The sequence below is a fragment of the Mustela nivalis genome (assembly GCF_964662115.1).
Source record: "Mustela nivalis genome assembly, chromosome: 18".
Taxonomy (NCBI): Eukaryota; Metazoa; Chordata; class Mammalia; order Carnivora; family Mustelidae; genus Mustela; species Mustela nivalis.
The window spans coordinates 264117-286641 of record NC_139037.1 but is presented as its reverse complement, the minus strand read 5'-3'; the positions used below and the strand labels follow the sequence as shown (position 1 = coordinate 286641).

Genomic DNA, 22525 nt, shown 5'->3' with positions numbered 1-22525 from the left:
GGTTTTGGGAGACAGAACTAGAAAACACAGCCTCATTCAACCTAGCTGACCCGGCAAAGGTCAGAGGATTTAAACCATGTGACAGTGCTGGGGAAGCAGGCCCTCCTGATCAGCCTCCCACCACTGCCAAGTTAGTGGAGACCATGGGATGGGTAGGATCTGCCAGCAAGGCTGCCCAGTGGCTTCCAGCACTGCTGCCGCAAGCATGCTGTTACAGATCAGACCTAGGCCTATAGCACTCTTCCTCATGAGCCGAGTGATCTCCAACTCAAGAGAGAAGCCTCGGCCGACCCAAAAAGCAGATCCCCCCAATCATATCCCACTTCAGAATCAACACTGCAGGCCTCAGGCCTGGTTGCCTCGTCTGACAGGTCACCCAAATCAGGACAAGCAAGTAGAAGGCACATCACAGTCTCATGCAGCACAGCAGGGAGGTGCCCCAGCAGGTAACCTGCCAAGGCCTCCGGGCTGGGACCTGACAAGTAGGGCAGGTCTGTCCTGACTGAGCCAGACCAGCACTGGCCAAGGTCTTGCCTGCATACCTTGTGACCAGGGAGCCAAAAAGGTGCCCGCCTCAGGGACAGAGCCATTAACCTTACTTTCTGGCGGCTTCTCTCTGGCAGTGGAGCAGGCTTGGCAATAGGTAGAGTACAGAGACGCGGGGATTTTATCTGCCCTGGATCAAAAGAAAACATGGAAACCCAAGTCAACCACGACTCAAATTAGGTCTCAAGCTCACAATTCCAAATATTATCACAGAACAAAAATACATGATATAATCTATTACCCATACCTTATAGTATGACCCTGTTTTTAGAAAAAAAGAAACCATTACATGAATCAAATTGTCCTGTTTCATAATGTGTCGTATAAAAATATCTGCCAATGGGGTTGCCTTAGGATAGTGAGATTATAATTTTCACTGCTCTCATTAAAGTTTGGGTAATTTCCAAATTTTTCAAATGAATTTATGACTTTTAACGAGTAATATGGAGAAAACATCCAATTAATGTCATTAAAAAAACACAGAATTATAGAACAAAGTCCTATGACAAAGAGGTTCAGAGGAGCAGGAGCCACAGAGTGGCAGCCCAGGTACGGGACACGTGCACTGGTATGGCCTACAGCACACAACATCTCAGAATAAGCAGTGAGTCAGGAGGGCAGCCTCGCCACAGTGCTACAAACCCAGACGACGAACCAGAGAAAGGAGGGAGATGGATGGGTCCTAGAGCAGGAGGCCCCTACGAGGGGCAGGCTGAGGACGGCCCGCACCTGAGGACCACACCAAGCACCTGGGGACCAGAAAGCCACGGGCTTCAGGAGTAGAAAGGAATGCAAAGGAAAAGAAAAGAGCAAATCTGAGGAAGTGCAGAACCGTACAGAAAAGGACAAGTCAGACACCACTCATCCTCAAAGAGCTAAGACAGTGACAGAAGGGGCAGGCAGGTAAACTGGAAGAAATCCTACTAAAAAGAGAGAAATTACACCCCCAAAACCAGACATGCAAAACGGAGAACAAGTCAGAAGACAATCTGGCGACCCAATGCCTGAGAAGTGGGAGCCCCAAGAAGAAGCCACATGGGAAATAAGCTATTGATGTCATCTGGGCCTGGGGTTTGCTTCCAAACAGCCCAGAGCAGCGGGGGCTTATGAGCGTGACATAAATACTATTCTACTTTCTGTCTTGAATTTCTCATAACAGAAGATTTTAAAATATCTGAGAAAATTTCTTATACTGAAGAACATGAATTTCCAGATTAAAAGGCCCACCTTCTGCTCAGCCAAGAAATGAAAACAGACCTAAATACCGAAATACACAGCCGTTAAATTTCAGAACACAGGGAAGAAAAAAAAAAAGGCACAGGAAGTCTCCAGAGAAAAACACAGGTCACGTGCAAAGAATCAGAAATGTAACAGCTCAACATCAGCACTAGAAGCTAGACATCAACAGAGAAATACTTTAAAAAATTTTAAGAAAAGTATTTCCGACCTAGATTTCTATACCTCACCAAACTACCTACCAAATGTGAGGGTTAAATAAGCTGTCCCCACCCCCAAAAAAAAGAAAAGGAAAGAAAGGAAGAAAGAAAAAAAGAAAATAAATATAAAGATAAATATCAAAATTCAGTTAAGAGGGGCGCCTGGGTGGCTCAGTGGGTTAAGCTGCTGCCTTTGGCTCAGGTCATGATCTCAGGGTCCTGGGATCGAGCCCCACATCGGGCTCTCTGCTCAGCGGGGAGCCTGCTTCCCCCTCTCTCTGCCTGCCTCTCTACCTGCTTGTGATCTCTGTCTGTCAAATAAATAAATAAAATCTTAAAAAAAAAAAATTCAGTTAAGAGTTGAAAATGCTTGGGGCACCTGGGTGGCTCGGTGGCTTAAGCCATTGCCCTTGGTTCGGGTCGTGATCTCAGGGTCCTGGGATTAAGTCCTGCATCAGGCTTTCTACTCAGCGGGAAGCCTGCTTCCTCCTCTCTCTCTGCCTGCCTCTGCCCACTTGTGATCTCTCTCTCTCTCTCTCAAATAAATAAAAAAAATCTTAAAAAAAAAAAGTTGAAAATGCTTGCTTCCACAGAAAAAGAAATGGCAGGGAAGTGTTGGGGAGATGGCTGTTTCTCCTAATAAACTTTATAACACTGAAACTTAACTCTATATCCTTACTTGACTTTGACAAAAACATTTTTTTAAAGATTTTATTTATTTGAGAAAAAATGCGAGGGTGAGCATGAGTGGGGGGGAGGGGTGAGCATGAGTGGGGGTGGGGAGTAGGGGGGCTGGAGAAAAAGACTCCCCACTGAGCAGGGAGCCCGATGCAGGGTTTGATACCAGGATCCTGAGATTATAACCTAAGCCAAAGGCAGATGCTTCACTGACTGAGCCACCCCAGGGGCCTCCAAAAACAATTTTTTAAAACCTAGAAATAGGGGCATCTGGGTGGCTCAGTGGGTTGAGCCTATGCCTTAGGCTCAGGTCATGATCCAGGCTCCTGAGATGGAGCCCCACATCAGGCTTTCTGCTCAGCGGGGAGTCTGCTTCCCTCTCTCTCTCTCTCTCAAATAAATAAATTTTTAAAAATCTTACTTAAAAAAAAAAAAAAAAGCCTAGAAATAAATGTCAATGAATGAGGACGCCATCCTATGCATACACCAAAAAGAAAAGAAGGGGAAAAAGCTGGCACGAACAGCCTAGTAAGTAAATAAATCCTAATAGACAGTACAGGGGCACCTGGGTGGCTTAGTCATCAGGCATCTGCGTTCGGCTCAGGTCATGATCTCAGAGTCCTGGGACTGAAGCCCACAGTGGGCTCCCTACTCAGCAGGAAGCCTGCTTCTCCCTCTCCCACTCCCCCTGCCTCTGTTCCCTCTCTTGCCGTGTCTCCGTCAAATAAATTAAAAAAAAAAAAAAAAAAAGAATATGCAGGGAATGTTCACAAATCCTGAACAGGTACATAGTCTGCGGAAAAGTCTCAATTTATTAAAAAAATCCATAAAAAGCTAATCATGCTCTTTGAAAATAATATAATTAAAGCAGAAATCAGCAATAAAAGCTCTGGGACAATTATCTGTATGTTTGGAAAATTTGTTAATTCATTTACAACTAACTAAAAACTATAAGAATGGGATGCCTGGTTGGCTCAGTTGTTAAGTTGCTGCCTTTGGCTCAGATCATAATCCCAGGGTCCTGGGATCAAGTCCCGTCTTGGGCTCCTTGCTCAGCAGGGAGCCTGCTTCTCTCTCCGCTTGTGTGTGCGCGCGCTCTCTCTCTCTCTGACAAATAAATAAAATCTTTTAAAAAAAATTAATATTAAGATATACCTGTATTAAAACACAAGAAAGACTATAAAACACTGAGTTAAACAACCAGTTTCAGAACCTATAAAAAGAACAAAAGAGTAAACTCAAGGAAATACAGAGAAGGCAATAGTAAAGTTAAAATCTAAAAGCAATAATACAGAAGATAAAAAATAAATCAGCAGATATGATAAGACCAAAATAATACCAAAAAAAAACCCAAAAAAGTAGTTATGCAGTAAAATTAATACCACAGACAAATCTTTAACAAGAGAGAGTCATCAAGGGCAAAAGTAACAATAGGAATTAAAAAAAAAACGCGGGGCGAGAGCAGGGGGCGCCTGGATTGCTCAGTCAGTCACACATCCAACTCTTGAACTCGGCTAAGGTCTTGATCTCAGGGTTTGAATTCAAGCCCCACGGTGGGCATGGAGCTTACTTAAAAAAATATATATACATACATGGTAATCAATGCTATGTCAGTAAATTTAAAAATGTAGATAAAATAGATGGTTTTCTAGAAACATACAACTAACTCAAGAACAAATAAAAATCCCCGGCTCCATAGGGAGTCTGCTTCTCCCTCTGACCTTCTCGCCTCTCATGCTCTCTCTCACTGTCTCTCTCTCAAATAAATAAATAAAATCTTAAAAAAAAAACCAAATAAACAAATAAAAAACCTAACTAGACAAACAAACATTCAAGAAACTGAATCAGTTGTCCAGAGCCTGCCTCTGAAATGGATTCCAGGAACAGATGACTGTAGAGCCACGTTAGACCGAACTTAAAGGAACACAAAATCGCTGAGTTATACGGACTGTTTAGGACTCGGGAAAAAGGGAAGGCCACCCAATTCATTCCATGAGGTGCTACAACCTTGATGTCAAAGCAGCCAAGATGAGTAAAAACATATGAGACATAGATGCAAAAATCTTAAAGTATTACTAATTCGAATTCAACAGCCTCCACAATTAAAAATCATTACCAAGTGATGTGGTAGTGATCTAGAAGTGATCTGGGAGTGCGAGGACAGTGGAAAACTAAAAGTCGTCCGTCCTGGGGCGACTCACAGAACCCAAACCACCTCCAGAGACACAACAAAAGCATTAATTCATGCTCAAAGTCCTAGCAAATTCACATAGAGGGAACTTTCTTGATATCATAAAAACCATATGAAAATATAAGTAGACTACAGCAAATCAAATATTGGTAAAACTGTAGAAGCATTCTTATTTGAGTCAGGAACAAGATAGTTTATTTCTATAGTTTCATATAATACTAAAAAGTCTACCTAATACAATAAGACAAAAATGAAGAAGTATAAAGATCAGAAAAAAAGACAAAATATTATTATTCTTTAAATTATTTATTTGACAGACAGAGATCACAAGAGGCAGGCAGAGAGAGAGAGTAAGGGAAACAGGCTCCCTGCTGAGCAGAGAGCCCGATGCGGGGCTCGATCCCAGCACCCCGGGATCATGACCTGAGCTGAAGGCAGAAGCTTTAACCCACTGAGCCACCCAGGTGCCCTAAGACAAATTATTCTTATAGACAGTGTATCTACAAAGAAAATATACTACCTAGCTACTAAAAATAACTTCAGCAGGTTATGAGATAGGGGAGCACCTCTACCTCAGCAAAAACAAAACAAAACAAAAAAACAACAACAAAAAGAAAAAAATATGCTTTTCACAGCAATAAAATCTAAGTACCTAGTAGTATACGGAACACAAAACTTACAAGACAGAAAAATCTACAACTGAAAGGCTTAAAAAGATATATTATGTTCATAGAAGGAAAGTCATAACAAAGTCAACTATCCACAAATTAATCTATAAAATTAAGGAAATTCCACTAAAAATTCTGAGTTTCCATGGAGATACACAGAAGGATGTTTCCTGAAGCACGACTAACACATGACACTGGGCTGCCTTCGGCTCAGGTCATGGTCCCCAGGGTCCTGGGATCGAGCCCCACATCGGGCTCCCTGCTCAGCGGGGAGCCTGCTTCTTGCTCTCCCACTCCCCCTGCTTGTGTTCCTTGTCTCGCTCTCTGTCCTAAGTAAATAAAATCTTTGAAAATAAATAAAATGAAATAAAACATGATACTGGAGTTCACCGCAGAGTTCTGTCAGAGCGATGGGTAAGTGAGTCAAGGTAGTTATTCTGTAGGCCATGGGACCCTGGGATCGTGCAGCGCAGCAGCTGCACCCCCAGAACAGAATTCAAAAAATTAAACAGAGAAAAAAGCGGTGTGGCTGGGTGGCTCATTCGGTTAAGCATCTGACTCTTGATTTTGGCTCAGGTCATGATCTCAGGGTCAGGAGATCGAGCCCTGTGTCCTTCTCCCTCTGACCGTCTCCTACTACAAAAATAATAAAACAAAATAAAATAAAATAAAAATAGAAAAAAGATTATACATCAACTTCAGGATAATGGTTTCCTCAGGGAAAAGGAAAGTGGGTTAGGGAACTGGACGGAGAATGTTTTTTTGTTTTGTCCTTTTTTTTGAGAGAGAGGGAGAGGAGAAACACTGAGAGAGCCTGAGCAGGGGCTGGGCAGAGGGCAGAGGAGACTCCCTCAGCTCCCAGGCCCCCGAGAAGGGTTTCAACAGTGCCTGTACTGTTTTATTTGAGCAGAAACAAAAAAAAGGAAAGGGAGCAAAGCATTAATGTGAGTGGGGGATATGGGTGCTTTTTACAATGGTCTCTGTACTTCTGGAATATTTTATGTAAAAAATAAATAAAAATAAGGATCCCAGAAAACAATCTTATTTTAAGATGAAAAAGTTTACTTTTACTTTCTGGGCTCTTTCTCTTTCCAACTCTTTTTTATTTTATTTTTTTTTTTTTACATTTATTTGACAGAGATAGACCACAAGTAGGCAGAGAGAGAGGAGGAAGCAGGCTCCCCGCTGAGCAGAGCCCGATGTGGGGCTCGATCCCAGCACCCTGGGATCAAGACCTGAGCCCAAGGGAGAGGCTTTAACCCACTGGGCCACCCAGGCGCCCCTGGGATCATTATGTTCTAGGAGCTTCACTAGGAAGCAGGATTTACAGAAAGAACAAGTTTGGAAAGCCGGTCAAGTGTGAGCCAGGGGCCCGAGACTCCACGTTCCACTGGAGTCCCAGGTCTAGTCCAATCTGTTGCAGGGCGAGGCTTCCGTGTCTCCCTAGTCCTTTCCTTCTTTGCTTAAAATTCTCCTTTCACAGTGATTATGGACCAATAACGTGACTATCTTAAATTCCCAGAAAGACAGTCCTAAAAGTTCATCAAGAAATGATATTCAGTGGTGATATTCAGATTTAAAGAAATTTTCTTTTTAAAATCTTAATGAATGTTGAGCGTGCCTGGGGGGCTCAGTCAGTAAAGCCTCTGTTCAGGTCATGATCCCAGGGTCCTGGGATCGAGCCCCGCATCGGGCTCTCTGCTCAGCGGGGAGCCTGCTTCCCCTCTCTCTCTGCCTGCTTGTGATCTCGCTCTGTCAAATAAATAAAATCGTTTTTTTTTTTTAAATAAATCTTTAAAAAACAAATAAATAAAATCTTTAGATATATAAAGTAAAATAAAATCTTAACAAATTTTAGGCCAATATTTTATAAATAACACACGTTTCTCTACAAAAGAACCACAATTTTTTTGCATTTGTCAAAAACCCTTCTGGATACAGATGTCCTTCCGTACCTCCTCAGGGACTCTATCAAGGCCGCTCTGGAATCAGGGGTTCTTGGAAGCTGTGCGGGAAGATAGGATTCCAGTGAGACATTCATTCTCTGCCAACTGGGCCCAAAGTCCATGACCACATGTACTGACCACACGAGGAGTGAGCAGGGCAGGGAGGAAGTGCGACACGTAGTAGGGTCTCCTGAAGATGCTGCAACAGAGTAGAGCAGATCCAAAGGCGCCAGAGATGACTGAAGTGTTAGCGCGCCGTACGGACAGCCACGAAAACATCCATTTCCACAGAATCTCGCTGCATTTCACAGGGTGGCACGAGCGGGTGTCCCATTCCATGTCACGGCTGTGATACTCTACCATTTTCTCTTTTTTTAAGATTTACTTATTTAGGGGCACCTGGGTGGCTCAGCTGTTAAGTGTCCACCTTCGGCTCAGGTCATGATCCCAGAGTCCTGGGATCGAGCCCCGCATCGGGCTGCTGCTCAGCTCGGGGATCTGCCTCTCCCTCTCCCTCTGCTCCTCTCTCTCTCTCTCAAATAAATAAAATAATTAAACATAAAAATTAACAAACACACCAACCACCAAACCATGGACTCGTTCTCATCCTTCTCTGTGGGCTCTACTCAACCATCCCCATTGTTTCTCCTCAAGAAAATGAGTTCCACAGCTAAGGCTCCGTGCCTCCTCACTACAGGACCTGTGCTGGGACATCTATCCTCAGCCACCCAGCAACAGGCACCCGTCACAAGTGGCTCTGAGAACAGACGGGGCGACTCCGGGAAGCAAGGCCCTACCTGGCCTCCATGACGGCGACAGGAATCTTCCCTGTGTGTTCGAACACCGTGACGGCCTTCTCCACATCCTGCTGTGCTTGGCTATCGGGCTGGCTCCGTACAGGGAGGGTGGGGAAGGACACAAGATTTCAAAGAAAAGACATTGAGGGGCGCCTGCGTGGCTCAGTGGGTTAAGCTGCTGCCTTCGGCTCAGGTCACGATCCCAGGGTCCCGGGATTGAGTCCCGCATCAGGCTCTCTGCTCAGCGGGGAGCCTGCTTCCTCCTCTCTCTGCCTGCCTCTCTGCCTACCTGTGATCTCTGCCTGTCCAATACATAAATAAAATCTTAAAAAGAAAAACAAAAACAAGACAAGACATTGAGCAGGGAAGGATGCCACGGCAACTCTGCCATTTCAAGGTCAACAGCCACAGGCTGGCTGCCAGCACAGCAAGGGGACATCGGGACAAACCAAGGCCAGCAAGACCACAGCAAGGGACTGACTGCTGTTTCACGCTCTCCGGAAGCAAGCACCTAGCACCAGGCCACCTCGGGGATCATTCACCACCTCCGAGACCCTCTGTCACCCTTCTGACCCCCTGCGGGAGAATACAGGGTTCCGAAGAAAGACTCCGAAGTGGGAAGGGGAAGGGACGTAATTGTTCACAGTCACCAAAATTATGAAACAACATATGAATAGCAATAAATCTTAGATACCTACATTAAATACTTAAAACTATGGGGCACCAAGGCAGCTCAGCCAATGAAGTATCAGCCTTCGCCTCAGATCCCAAGGGTCCTGGGATGGAGTCCCACGTCGGGCTCTCCGCTCAGTGTGGCGTCTGCTCCTCCCCCTGCTCATACTCTCTCTTTGGCTGTCTCTCTCAAATAAAATCTTAAATAAATAAATACATAAACTACTTAAAAATATTCACTTAAAACTTTCATGGCAGCTGTGAGAGCTGTCCGGCCACTCACGTTTAAGTAAGAGAGTCTTTTATTTTGTTTGTTTTTTATTTTTTTTTTTTTAAAGATTTTATTTATTTATTTGACAGAGAGATCACAAGCAGGCAGAGAGGCAGGCAGAGAGAGGGGGAAGCAGGCTCCCCGCTGAGCAAAGAGCCCGATGCGGGGCTCGATCCCAGGACCCAGAGATCATGACCTGAGCCGAAGGCAGCGTCCCAACCCACTGAGCCACCCAGGCGCCCCTATTTTGTTTGTTTTTTAAAGATTTCACTTATTTACCAGAGACAGAGAGAGAGAATGAGCAGGGGGAGGGGCAGAGGGAGAAGCAGACTCCCGGCTACACAGGGAGCCCAATGAGGGGCTCCATCCCAGGACCCTGGGATCATGACCTGAGCTGTCGGCAGACACGTCACTGACTGAGTCACCCAGCTGTACCTAAGTAAGTGAATCTCAAAATAACACACATACATACGCCAAACGGCCATTTGACATTTGCTTTATGTAAATACAGTGAACACTTTTTCCTGCAATTCTTAGAAACACAGATCTTCCTCCCACCCGTTTTAAAGACTTCAATGCAAACCCACGTGAACAACGATCTGTAAGACAGACTGACCCTCCTGCACACAGTAACTTACCCCATCCTCCAGCTACAGCTGCCGGGAGAGGCCCACGTGCTCCACTCCCAAGTCCCAGGAAATCGGACTGTACTGGGTGAGCACAGGCCAGAGGCCACAGGCAGCAGCAGAACCGAGGTGACCTTACCTCTATGATGTCCCTGGCTGAAGACAGATCCTCGTAGAGGCCCATGTTTTCCATTGAAACCTGCATTGGGGACACAGCGGGAACATGAGGCCCGGGCCTCTGAAGGGACAGGACGAGGAGCGGTCGCTGCGGGGAGGGGAGACCACACTCACCTTCAGGTCCGACAGGCGCGTCTTGGCCAGCGCGATATAGTCCGTGAGGAGGGAGCGGTACTTGCTCGGCACCAGTGGCGGGTGGAGAATGTGTGCCTGCGGGCGGACGGCAGAGCTGGACCCCACAGCCCAGGAACGAGGGGGGACTTCCTGGGGCAGCTGCAACAGCTCGCCGCCACCGCCTGAACGCCCACGGACGGCTGGAAACTCAGAGGATGAGTGAGCCATGAACTCCAGGGGGCTCTCCCCCGGCTGAGGGTCTGTCTACATGCGGCTTTGGCCTCTCCTTCCCACGCTGGCCTGGCCAGGGAGAGCGTGCGGCGGGGTCCCCGCACAGAGCTGGCCCTTCCCCTCCGCAGCCTGGCACTCCCCCCAGTCTGTCCCCTACAGTGCAAACACGGGGTGCCCCAGCCCCAGGCAGACGAGGTGTCGAGCCCTCAAGGCAGGCTGGGAGTCCTGAGCTTTCACCGGGTCTTGGCACATTCTATAGGATTCCTGGTCCCTTAGGTCACATGTATTCTTTGGAATGTCATGGAAATTTCTGAAATTTCTGAATTACAAGAAGGGCGCCTGGGTGGCTCAGTAGGTTGGGCAGCTGCCTTCTGCTCGGGTTTTGATCTCAGGGTCCTGGGATCGAGTCCCGCATGGGGCTCTCTGCTCCGCGGGGAGCCTGCTTGCCTTCCTCTCGCTCTGCCTGCCTCTCTGCCTACTTGTGATCTCTATCTGTCAAATGAATAAAAAAAAAAAAAAAAAAAGAATGAGTTTCTAGTGCCCTACCCTTCAAACAATGCTGGGCAGAATTATCTGATTAAAAGGAAAGCTTGCAATAAGGCATTTTTTTTTTTTTTTTTTTTTTTTTAGAAAATATATTTTTTTAAGATTTTATTTATTTATTTGACAGAGAGAAATCACAAGTAGATGGAAAGGCAGGCAGAGAGAGAGAGAGGGAAGCAGGCTCCCTGCTGAGCAGAGAGCCCGATGCGGGACTCGATCCCAGGACCCTGAGATCATGACCTGAGCCGAAGGCAGCGGCCTAACCCACTGAGCCACCCAGGCGCCCCGCAATAAGGCATTTTTAATCACGGAATGCTTGCAGATTTGTGATTAAAAATGCAAACTCTAAGGGCACCTGGGTGGCTCAGTGGGTTAAGCCTCTGCCTTTGGCTCAGGTCATGATCTCAGGGTCCTGGGACTGAGCCCCACATAGGGCTCTCTGCTCAGCAGGGAGCCTGCGTCCCCCCTCTTTCTCTGCCTGCCTCTCTGCCTGCTTGTGATCTCTCTCTCTTTGTCAAATAAATAAAAAAAATATTTAAAAATGCAAACTCTATCTGAGGGTTTAAGTTCTTCCACCTCTGGAAGCAATGGCCTTGGGCACTTTGGGGTATATCCTAGTTCTTCTTCAACAGAAAAATGCATTATTTTATATATTAACTAACTGGAATATAAATAAAAACCTGAAACTACCTAAAAATAAATAATACATCATTCAAAAACCAAACAGGGGCCTGTAGCACTGCATCCGCAACAATACCCCCCCACCAAGCAGGTGACTTCTGAGCCAGCACAGACCTCCCCGCCCTTGTGAGGGACTGTGAGCTGTCACCGACAGCCCCACAGGGGCAGATATCGCGCCAGTCCCTGGGCATGTCAGTAGCACCCACGTGGTGCCCACGGCGGAGCACAAGCACAACCCTGGTGGGGAGGCCCGCGGCAGGGCCAGCAGGGGGGACGCTGGGAGTGTGGGCCACTGCTCACCTGCAGGTACCGGGGCGCCTCATAGGGCACGAGGTCTGACAGGAACTTGAAGAGAAAGACCAGTGTCTTCTTGCTGCTGCTGTGGAAGCCCCTTGTGTTCCCAAAGGAGGCCTGGAGGGAGAGGCGGGGTGAGGGCCAGGCAGCTGGCTCCATGAGGGGCCGCAGCACCCACACCACCCCCGCAGGGACACGGCAGTGGCGACAGACACAGGCTCGGCTGCACCCAAAGGCAAACAGCCACGCAGGCCGCAGCAGCCCCACCGCGCACGGCTCTGCCTGGCTGTGAGCGGGCTGAACACTTACAGCAAAGATGAAAACCCCATTCCTCAGGGATCAGTAACTGCGCTCTTGGTGACCCTCAGAAGCACAGTGTCTTTATTAGCTGCCCTGCCAAGGGCGTTTCCTCAGCCAACAAACACATTCCACACCACGAAGCCACTTCCGAACCACGGTAACTCCCAGACTCTTCGGTGACGACAAGGTCACTGCAAGGGAGGGGCGGAGAAGGGCAGCCCCGGCGCCCCTGGAAGTGCCCAGCTCACAAAGACGTAAGTGGGCCCTTGCAGGAACTGAGGGGCCCTGGGCATTCCAGAACGGACACCGACCCTGAGGGGCCGCGAGGAGCCTGTGCCGAGAACCGAATACCGAGCCACACGAAGTCCTGCCGCGGCCCAGCTCACCACCACGCCACAGCCTCTGCCACTGCGGCTGGAGGCCCGCAGCACCTCCATCGCAATGCCGGATTTCGGTCAGAATTCTTCTGAACAGGAGAAGTCACAGGTAAGGGGAAGAAGGTGGTAGAGCAGGAGGCCCTCAGCTCACCTTGACCCACAGACACAACTAGGTAACTCCAATCATCCCAAATGCTCCAGAAAGCGACCTAAAGACCGACAGAACAAACTCCACAACATTATAAAACCAGGAGTCGACCACAAGAAAAATCTGGACAAACCACAAACACATGGAGGTTCCACATGCTACTAAAAATGAATGGGCCAACCCAAGAAGTCAAGAAAAAAAAAAAGTATGTGGACACAAATGAAGATGGACACAAACAGTCCAAAACCTTTGGGATGCGGAAAAGCAGTTCTAAGAGAGAAGTTTATCGCAATTCAGGCCCTCCGTGAGGGGAGGAAAATCTCAAATACACGACCGCACCTTACACCTAAAGGAGCTAGAAAAGGAACAAAACAAAACCTAAGACCAGCACAAGGAAGGACATAATAAAGATGAGATAATGCAGAAGCTAGAACAAAAAAAAGAAAAATAACAGATCAATGAAATCAGGAGCTGGTTCTTTGAAAAAAAGCTATAAAAATGAGGAATCTCTAGTCAGACTTATAAAGACTTCAAGAAACAAAATCACAAATGAGAGGAAGTAACAACCAGTACCACAGGAATAGGGACAATTATAAGACATCATGACAAAAAACTGTATGTCAACAAACTGGACAATCTGGAAGAAATGGATAAACAGCTAGAAATATAAAACCTCCCAAAACTGAAACAGAAGAAATAGAACACTCGGGTGCCTGGGTGGTCAGTCGGTTAAGCAACTGCCTTCTGCTCAGGTCGTGATCCCGGAGTTCCAGGACCTCCGAGTCTGCTTCTCCCTCTGACATTCTCTCCTCTCATGCACGCGTGCGCTCTGTCTCACACATAAATAATAAAATATATTTTTTAAAAAAGAAGAAAAAGAAATAGAAAACTTGAACAGATCGGTTCCCAGCAAAGAAATCCAGTCATTAATAAACTCCCAATAAACAGAATTCCAGGCCAGATGAATTCTACCAAACATTTTTTTGTGTGTTTTAGATTTATTTATTTGACAGAGAATGACACAGCAAGAGAGGGAACACAAGCAGGAGCGAGAGAGGGAGAAGCAGGTGTCCCGCCGAACAAGGAGCCTGATGCAGGACTCGATCCCAGGACCCTGGGACCATGACCGGAGCCGAAGGCAGACACTCAATGACCGAGCCACCCAAGTACCCCAGCAATCCATAAATTTACTGTAAACCCTACCAAAATACCAACAGCATTCTTCACAGTAGAACAAACAGTCCTATGGACTGACAAAAGAACCCAAATAGCCAAAGCAACTTTGGGGGGAGAAAAAGAGCAAAGCTGGGGGCATCATAATTCTGGACTTCTGGTGACCATGGGATGCCTGGCTGGCAGTCAGAGCACAGGACTCCTGATCTGGGGGTTGCAGCTTGAAGCCCCATGTTGGGTGTAGAAATTACTTAAAATTTTTTAAAAAAATAACAATAATAAAACAAACTTTAGAAATCTTATAAAGTTGTAGTGATCAAGACATTATGTTACTTGCACAAAAACAGACACACAGATCAAAAGAACAGAACAGAAAAGGCAGAAATGAACCCACAACTCTGGTCGAGTAATCCTCAACGGAGCAGGAAAGATGATCCAGCAGAGAAAACACAGTCTCTTCAACAAAGGGTGTTGGGGGAACTGGACAGCCACACGCAGAACGCACCTGGTCCCTTTCTTACACCACACACAAAACCAAATTCAAAATGGATTAAAGGGGTGGGCGCCTGGGGGGCTCCATGGGTTAAAGCCGCTGCCTTCGGCTCAAGTCATGATCTCGGGGTCCTGGGATCGAGCCCCGCATCGGGCTCTCTGCTCAGTGGGGAGCCTGCTTACCCTCCCACCCCCTGCCTGTCTCTCTGCCTGCTTGTGATCTCTGTCTGTCAAATAAATAAATAAAATCTTAAAAAAATAAAATAAAAACTAAAAAAAAAAAAGCAAAAAAAGCAAGCCACCAGATGGAAAGACGAGTGCCCCCACATCACCATTCAGCTCCCACCAACGTACAAGGGGCACCACTTCCCTCGGTCTCATCTGTCTACACAGACGGGTCAGGGACCCTTGGCAACACTCATTCCGTCAAGAGTGAGCCTCAGGACACCCCGGAAAGAGCATGAGAAACAGGCCGCCGGAAGAAAGCAGGGCCTGTGAGGCATTTACAGGAAGTATCAGAGGGGCAGAGCCGTCCCCAGATGCGCGGCTGCAGTGGCACACACTGTCACTCCAGGAAAATGACAGTTACAAGGACACTGAGGTGAGCTGAGAACTGGGATTCAGGACCTTAAACAGCTCAAATTCAAAGTCATCACATTGGCCTTTTTACATTAACATTCTCAAAATAAAGATTAAAAGAGATCAAACACTGAACATGCACATAAACATCTTTCAAACTCACCCAAACTTTCACTTAAATTGCGTGCATTTTCTATAAACTGTATCTCAATAAAACTGAAAAGGTAGAAGTAAAAAGAAACCCGTAACACCCCACCATCAACGCAACATGTGCGAAGCATTCCCGTCCATATGACACCCCAAAACTCAGCAAATCCCAGGCCCAGAGACACCTGGTTGGACCGAATGACCTGGACTCAGGTCTTGGGGAAAGAAACCACATGCTGACACAGGCCGGCTCTTAGGACCAGAGAGGGAACCCTGGCTGAGGACATGGCCAGAGCCCCTGCATGTCCAGCAGGAGCCCCGGGGCCAGCAGCTCTTGCTGGGAACACAGGGCACAGGGGTGAGGAGATGAGAGCAAACACCGTGCCCGCCCATCCTCCCCAATAGGTGGGCAGAGGCTGGGCCAAGGCAGCTTTGGCCGGTGCAGCTGCCCTCAGAGCTGGGGAGCATGGGCTCCCCACCAGCAGCCGCCAGGCAGCCAGGCAGCGCGCCAGGCAAACCCGAAACATCTACAAGGCCTCGGATGGCTCTCAACCCACCAGATTGACACTCTCCCAACCTTCAAAGCGGATGTGTGGATAGACACCCCCACAGCAGCAGCCCCAGCAGGTCTGGGCACTGTGGCATGGACAGGGCGAGAAACCGGGGCAGCGTCCACCGAGGGGAGGGCCAGCGAGAACACACATGGCGCAGACCCACCACAACAGTCTACACTTTCCCGACAGCACCCCAACCTGGGGACCCGGTCCGGCAGGTGCACCGGCCACAACGGGAGGACCAGCATGGGCAGCATGGGGCCCCGGGGGAGGCGGGCCGAACAGACCTGACCACTGAACACGAGTGTCCCTGGGACGGCGAGCTGGGGGCCCAGCCGTGAGCGCATACCGCCAGAGGTGGGGGGCTCACCTGGAACCAGTCTGGGTAGGGCGGGAACACGGAGGGGCCCTCCAGCGCAGCCTGACGTGCCACCAGGAACGCGGTGACCATGCTGTCTAGGTCGCAGCTCTCAAACGCTCGGGCCAGCAGTCGAGCCACCCAGTCTAGGAGGGAAGGGCCCACGAGAGAGGCAGATAAGGACTTGTGTGCTACCAGGGGCAGGACACACTGGGTGGGAGCGTGTGCACGCCCAGCGCCAAGTGCAAGAGGCGGGGTCATGAGGGCCTGGAGCAACCCGACACCAACGGCACGCGGCTGCATGGGAGCAGATGGAAGGCATGGACAGGAAGACCGGGGCGCCCTTCGCTGGGAGCAGAGCAGCCAGCAGCCACCTGCACCCACAGGCTCAGCCACCAACCGCGGGACCCGCACACATGCGCTGGGGGCTCCCCGCCAAGGGCACCTTTAATCAGTCGCTGCGCTTCGGGCAGGCAGATCACCAGTGTGGACACGCAGGAGAGCACGTGCCGCCAGTTCACCTCGTGTGTTTCCAGAACCTCCTGCAAGTGGCCAAGCAGCTCCTCCGGGCACAGTATGGCGAAGAGCTGCAACAGAAGGTCCCCAGCTCAGCTGTGGAAACAAGCCACTCCTCGGGCAGCCGGGCCTCACCCCCCCCCCCCCCGCTTCCAGCCGCCCCCCTCAGGGTCCCTGTGAACAGCAAGGGGTCTCCTTTCAAGGAGAAGGTGTTCCGCCCCCGTGACAAGTCCAGCCTCTGGGCCCCCAGGGGTCTAGATGGGAGCCCCGGGGCCCCCCCGCCGCCAGCAGGAGCGCGTCACCCACCCTGCGGTACAGACTGGTGAGCAGGGGGTGGGTCTTTGCGAAGCTCCACTCTCTCTGCATCCGAACAGCATCAGAAACTTCACTCAGGAGTAAAAACAGACAAATATGTCACTCAGTCATCACAAAAAGCTGTCCTAACTTGCATTTTTTCAATCATTAGCAATCATTTCTGTCTGTGAACCGTCTTCTGCTATCAGGTGTGTCTTTGGCCCAGCTCCTTGTTGCTAAGCCCTTGCCGGATCTGCTGTATTTTCTAACGCGTCAATTGTTGAACTTTGCTCTTTTCAACTCTAATGGTGGGTAAGCCATCAGCAAGGACGCAGCTGCAAGGAGGTCTGGCTGGAGCAGGCCAGAGTGCACCACGGCGAGTGCCAGAAGCTTCCCTCGTGCTACCTGACAACGCTGCTGGGGACACGGTGCCACACAGAGTGAGCTTGGCGGGCAGGAACCTGAGCACTTGCAAACCCCATCACTGAACAGATGGTGACATCACCCCAAGGACACTCGTGGGCACATGACATGGCATCGACCACTTCAGGAAAGAGCCTGTAACTACAGCTGACCCCCTGAACAAGATGGACTTGAGACACGTGGGTCCACTCGCTTGCCGCTTTTTCTTAATGCGGTACAGTTGCCAACGTGTTCTCTTCCTGTCGTGTCTGAACGGTACCTCCTTCCCTCCAACTTACTTTAGTGTAAGAACACAGTACACAGCACATGTCACATATAAAATGCGTATTAATCAAGGGCTTCTCACCAGGAAGGCTGTTAGTACTTGTGTCTGGGAAAGTCTAAAGCTAGGGGCACCTGCGTGGCTCAGTGGGTTAAGCCTCTGCCTTCAGCTCAGGTCATGATCCCGGGGTCCTGGGATCGAGTCCCACATCGGGCTCCTTGTCCAGAAGGGAGCCTGCTTCTCTCTCCGCCTGCTTGTGCTCTCTCTCCGACAAATAAATAAATTTAATTAAAAAAGAAAAAAAGCTATATGCAGATTTTCAACTGCACAGGGTCAGGGTCCCTAACTCCCACATCAGTGCTTATGTGATAGAGGATCGATCAAAGAAGAATCTAGAAATCCACTCTGATAACTCAATATTCATCTATTGAGAAAGGACCACAAGAAAGGTTTCACGTTAAACGTGTTTCTGTTTCGATGATGACACAGGGGACAGTTCTCCTTCCCATACTTTGTTAATTCTGAATTTTCTTTATGAGAATGTGTAAGTTTCAAATGAAAGGTTATTTGACGCTCACATGCCCTCGAGTCTTAAGCGATCTCAGTGCGGACATTCAGGGCCCACGCGCCCATGAGGGAGGCAAGCAAGGGGGTCCAGGAACCCACCTCTCAGCACAGGCTGGTGAGTCAGCACCTGAGTCAGAGTATGACTGAAAAATCTCTTTGGCACATCTGCTGAAATCGTTCCGCCACACATGTGTCCACAGAACACGCCGAACCTGCCAACACAGCAGCGAGAGGTCCCCGCAGGGCCGACAACATCACACCCACTCCCCAGCAAGAGCTCACCAAAGGTCACTGTCCAGCAAGGTTACGTGCACCCCGAAGCCCCCAGTCCCAAGTCCAGGGGGCGCACAGGCTGGCCCTTCCCATAACCCTGAAGCACTCGCCAGCCAGGCCACGGTGCCACTAATGTGAAAAGAAGTCCAAGGGCATTGGGGGCAGGGTGGGGGGCACCTCTGTCGGTGAAGCATCGGTCTTTGGCTCAGGTCATGATCTCGGGGGCCTAGGATGGAGCCCCACATCGGCCTCCCAACTCAGCGGGAGCCTGCTTCCCCCTCTGCTCCCTATCTAGCTCTCTGATAAATAAATACACAAAATAAAAGAAGTCCAGAGAAGGGCAGGTTCCGTAAGAAAGAAGCTGCCCGTGGAGTAGGACACCTGGAAAGGGAAGGCTTTCCCTTTGGAAACATGCCAACCTCACAAAGCCTCAGTATGCCCATCTGTGAAATGGGGGTCACGGGCAGCAGGCCAACAGCCAGGCTGGCGCACAGCACCTGGCACCCACAGGCACTCAGACGCAGTAACGGTTCCTGAAGCCAAGGACCTCCCGTGCCAGGAGTGGGAGGAAGGTCAGCAGGCCGGACGTGACTGATGCGGCAGGAGGGACAAAGGCTCTCGGGGCTGCCGGACAGTGGGGCCCTGCGGGCACTTCAGTGAGCCAGGGTCAGAGTCACTGAAGCTCTTCCCAGTTCCCCAGGGAGAAGAGCTCCCGTCACACAAGTCACGGGGAGACACTGGGCAGGAAGGGCAGCTGCGGGCCCTGCTGGCCTTCCGGGTAGACAAAACTGTGATGCGAGTCCCAGGTACCAGGAAGCCTGGCCATCCAGACCAGGGGGCTGGGGGCAGAGTCTGGTTTTATTGTAAATATTGGCAACCAAATAAGAAACTTAAAAAGAGGGGTGCCTGGGGGCTCAGTCGGTTAGGCGTCCAACTCTTGGTTTTGGCTCTGGTCGTGATCTCGGGGTCATGAGACTGAGCCCCATGCTGGGACTCCACGAGAGCCTGATGGGGACTCTCCCTCTGCTCTGCCCCGACCCACGCCCCCTCTCATACAGAGCCATCTTTTTTTTTTAAATATAGAGCAATCTTTTTTAAAAAAGGAAATTTAAGGGGTGCCTGTGTGGCTCAGTGGGTTAAGCCTCTGCCTTCGGCTCAGGTCACGATCTCAGGGTCCTGGGATCGAGCCCCATGTCGGGCTCTCTGCTTTGCAGGGAGCCTACTTCCCGGCCCTACCCCACTTCTCTGCGTACTTGTGATCTCTGTCAAATAAATAAATAAAATCTTAAAAAAAAAAAAAAAAGACTTTAAAAAAAAGGAAATTTAAAAAGAAACAAACACATCCATAGTCATTCTCGGACTCTCAAGACATGGGTTTGAGCCATGCAGTTATAAAAATGCATAAAACTGGGACACCTGGGTGGCTCAGTGGGTTAAAGCCTCTGCCTTTGGCTCAGGTCATGATCTCAGGGTCCTGGGATCGAACCCCACATCGGGCTCCCTGCTCAGCGGGGAGCCTGCTTCCCCCCTCTCTCTGCCTGCCTCTCTACTTGTGATCTCTCTCTGTCAAATAAATAAATAAAATCTTTAAAAAAATTTAAAAAAAATTTTAAAAATTAAAAAAAATAAAAATAAAAATGCATAAAACTGAGAGACAGCGCAACGCCGTATGATCAGTGCAAGCGACGTGCGGCATGATCGGGCTCGCTAAAGCAACCGGAACACAGGCCATCGAGGCAGAACAGTGAGATGCTGGAGGGCTTTGCAAGGCCTGGGAATGTGGGAGAATTCTCCTGGATTCCCAGGAGAGAACCAGCTTCCAGGCCTGCCTCCCCCTTACTATGGAGCAAACCCGACCCCCCAACAACCAATCCTAATGTGTGGCTCCAGGAGCCACACAGAAAGCTAATGTGGCAAGATCATGACCACGGGGACGTGTGAGTGCCAGCCCTGGGGAGCAGAGGAGGCTCCTGTGGAGGAGAGGGCATGGGGCACTGGCACAGGGGAGAGCCCAGTGAGAAGGTCACTCCAGGGGTGCCCTGGGTGGGAATCTGGGCTCACACCAGGAGTACAGACACCCAGGGGACAGAGGGTTCAGGCTGAAGGGGGCCAGCCAGCCTCCCGCCTCATATTCCGAAGAAGCAGGTGGGCCCGAGGGCTCCCAGTGCTCTCCAGCGAGCATCCTCCCTGGACGCCGTCCCAGTGGCAGAGAACCGTGAAGCAGCAGGCAAGCCGCTGAGGCTCCAGGAGTGGTTCAGACACCCAGACCTTCAAGAGAAGGTCCACGCAAGCCCAGCAGGCCTGCCCGCAGGACGCACCAGTTCTTCACTGTCCCGTACGCTGGGGAATCGTCCTGCAGCCCGGTGGCCAGTGCCTCAAGAGCGACTGACGACAGATGGCGGGAACAGAAAACACAACAGTTCAGCCTCACAATCCACCAAAAATGACCCCTGGCTAGCTACTCCCAGACAAATCAGGTAGTGAGTCTTTGAGAAAGGGAAGCTCCTCAATTTCCAGGGAAGAGACCCCGTCGGCCTCCGACACCCCCCCAAGAATACAGGTCCCCCAAACAATCCAATGGTACCAAAGACTTAAGCCTTTTAAATCCATCAAATGTTGGAAGCAATAAAATGCTTCCCTAGTTAACTGTTAACAGGTCCCGACATGAAATGCAAAGCCACTGACAGCTGAAAGCAGGACCAACAGTCGAGGATAAGTTCGGGTGAGTACTTGAGCTGGAAAGGCAAGAAACCCTGGGAACCCTTGGTTAGCCAACTAGCTGTTGCCCACCCTGGGGCTCGGCACAGTCAACTCACAGACCAGCATCCTCTGCAGCACGGTCACCGCAACCTGTCAAAGGAGAACACGGGCCATGTTTACTCACCTCGGGGTACTGCCCAGGGAAACAAGCGGTCACCCTACAGGAAAATGATAAAGTGCCTCCACACACAGCCTGACACGGGGGAGACCCAACAGAGCAAGAGGCAGACTTCCTGCAAGGATCCGCTGTTGACCCCCAGGACCTCTCTCAGCGTGGCCCCGGGCCTCGGCCTCACCCTGCCAGCCTCCCACGGCCTGGGGCTCACGGGGTCCGCACAGAGTTCTGCTGCTAAATAGCTCTCCAATTCTGGGACGTGCTGAAGGCTTTCACCCACAGGAACTTCGGAAACCAGAAAATGGCGGGAGACATCCCTGCTTTGCTCCACTTCCTCACGTCCACTAGCCGTAGGCAGTGACGGCACTAGGGAGCACCTCAGGAAGACAACAGTCCAGATCTCCCATCAGGGCTGACAGATGAGGGGCGCCTGGGGGCTCAGTCGTTAAGTGCCTGCCTTCAGCTCTTGTCATGATCCCAAGATCCTGGGATCAAGCTCCATGTCATCCGCCGGCTTCTTCCTCTCCTCTGCCCCTTCCCCTGACCCCTCCTGGCCACTTGTGCTAATAAAATCTTAAAAAAAAAAAAAGGCTTATAGATGCATGTGGGGTCACTGGTCTAAGCACTTCCATTTTTGGGGCGCCTGGGTGGCTCATTGGGCTAAAGCCTCTGCCTTCGGCTCAGGTCATGATCTCAGGGTCCTGGGATCGAACCCCGCATCGGACTCTCTGCTTCAGCAAGGAGCCTGCTTCCCCCCCTCTCTCTGCCTGCCTCTTTGCCTCCTTGTGATCTCGGTCTGTCAAATAAATAAATAAATATTAAAAAAAAAAAAAAAAAAAAAAAAAAAAAAAAAGAACTTCCATTTTTGTCACAAGCCACTTCCAGACTCTCCATCTGACTCTCTTACCCGGGCCACGTGTGTAGGCTCCACACCTCTGAGATCCGAGTTTTTCTGAAATCCTCTCAAAACAAACAACTGCACAAAATCTGAAAAACCACAAAACCCGAGGATGGATATGCACACCGTGGATCACGCAGGGCACCGACTTCCCCACACCCGGAAAGGTGCACACCCATGTCTGTTCTTCCCGCGCCACTCCCCACACACGTGCCTTCACTGGCCCAACCAACCCAAACCTTCCTGAACCAGACTTTGCTTCTCGCTGCTCTATTTGAAAGGGAACTAACTACTCATAATCGAGGTAATGGGAAGGATTCTTCTATTAAAACAAAGTATCTGGGGATGACTGGCTGCTTCAGTCGGTGGAGTGGGTGACACTTGGCCTCAGAGGTGTTAAGTCTGAGCCCCATGCTGG

At 49.7% G+C, this 22525-nt stretch overlaps 1 protein-coding gene across 9 annotated transcripts in view; it reads right to left on the bottom strand.

The window, feature by feature from the left end:
* FANCA (FA complementation group A) overlaps nt 1-22525 on the bottom strand; it is a 61464-nt gene that overhangs the window by 27927 nt on the left and 11012 nt on the right. For all 9 annotated transcript variants that reach the window (XR_014305696.1, XR_014305697.1, XR_014305698.1 and 6 more), the window contains 14 exons: nt 22117-22196; nt 21151-21184; nt 20653-20719; nt 18161-18273; nt 16822-16898; nt 16445-16586; nt 16012-16145; nt 11878-11988; nt 10123-10218; nt 9971-10030; nt 8263-8351; nt 7604-7664; nt 7475-7524; nt 600-676 (listed from right to left, as the gene is read on the bottom strand). Coding sequence is in view for 6 of the 9 variants with exons in the window: in XM_082711434.1 (XP_082567560.1) it covers nt 600-676; nt 7475-7524; nt 7604-7664; nt 8263-8351; nt 9971-10030; nt 10123-10218; nt 11878-11988; nt 16012-16145; nt 16445-16586; nt 16822-16898; nt 18161-18273; nt 20653-20719; nt 21151-21184; nt 22117-22196 (1191 nt within the window). In the remaining 3 variants the exon portion in view is untranslated. The remainder of the gene's footprint in view (nt 1-599; nt 677-7474; nt 7525-7603; nt 7665-8262; nt 8352-9970; nt 10031-10122; nt 10219-11877; nt 11989-16011; nt 16146-16444; nt 16587-16821; nt 16899-18160; nt 18274-20652; nt 20720-21150; nt 21185-22116; nt 22197-22525) is intronic.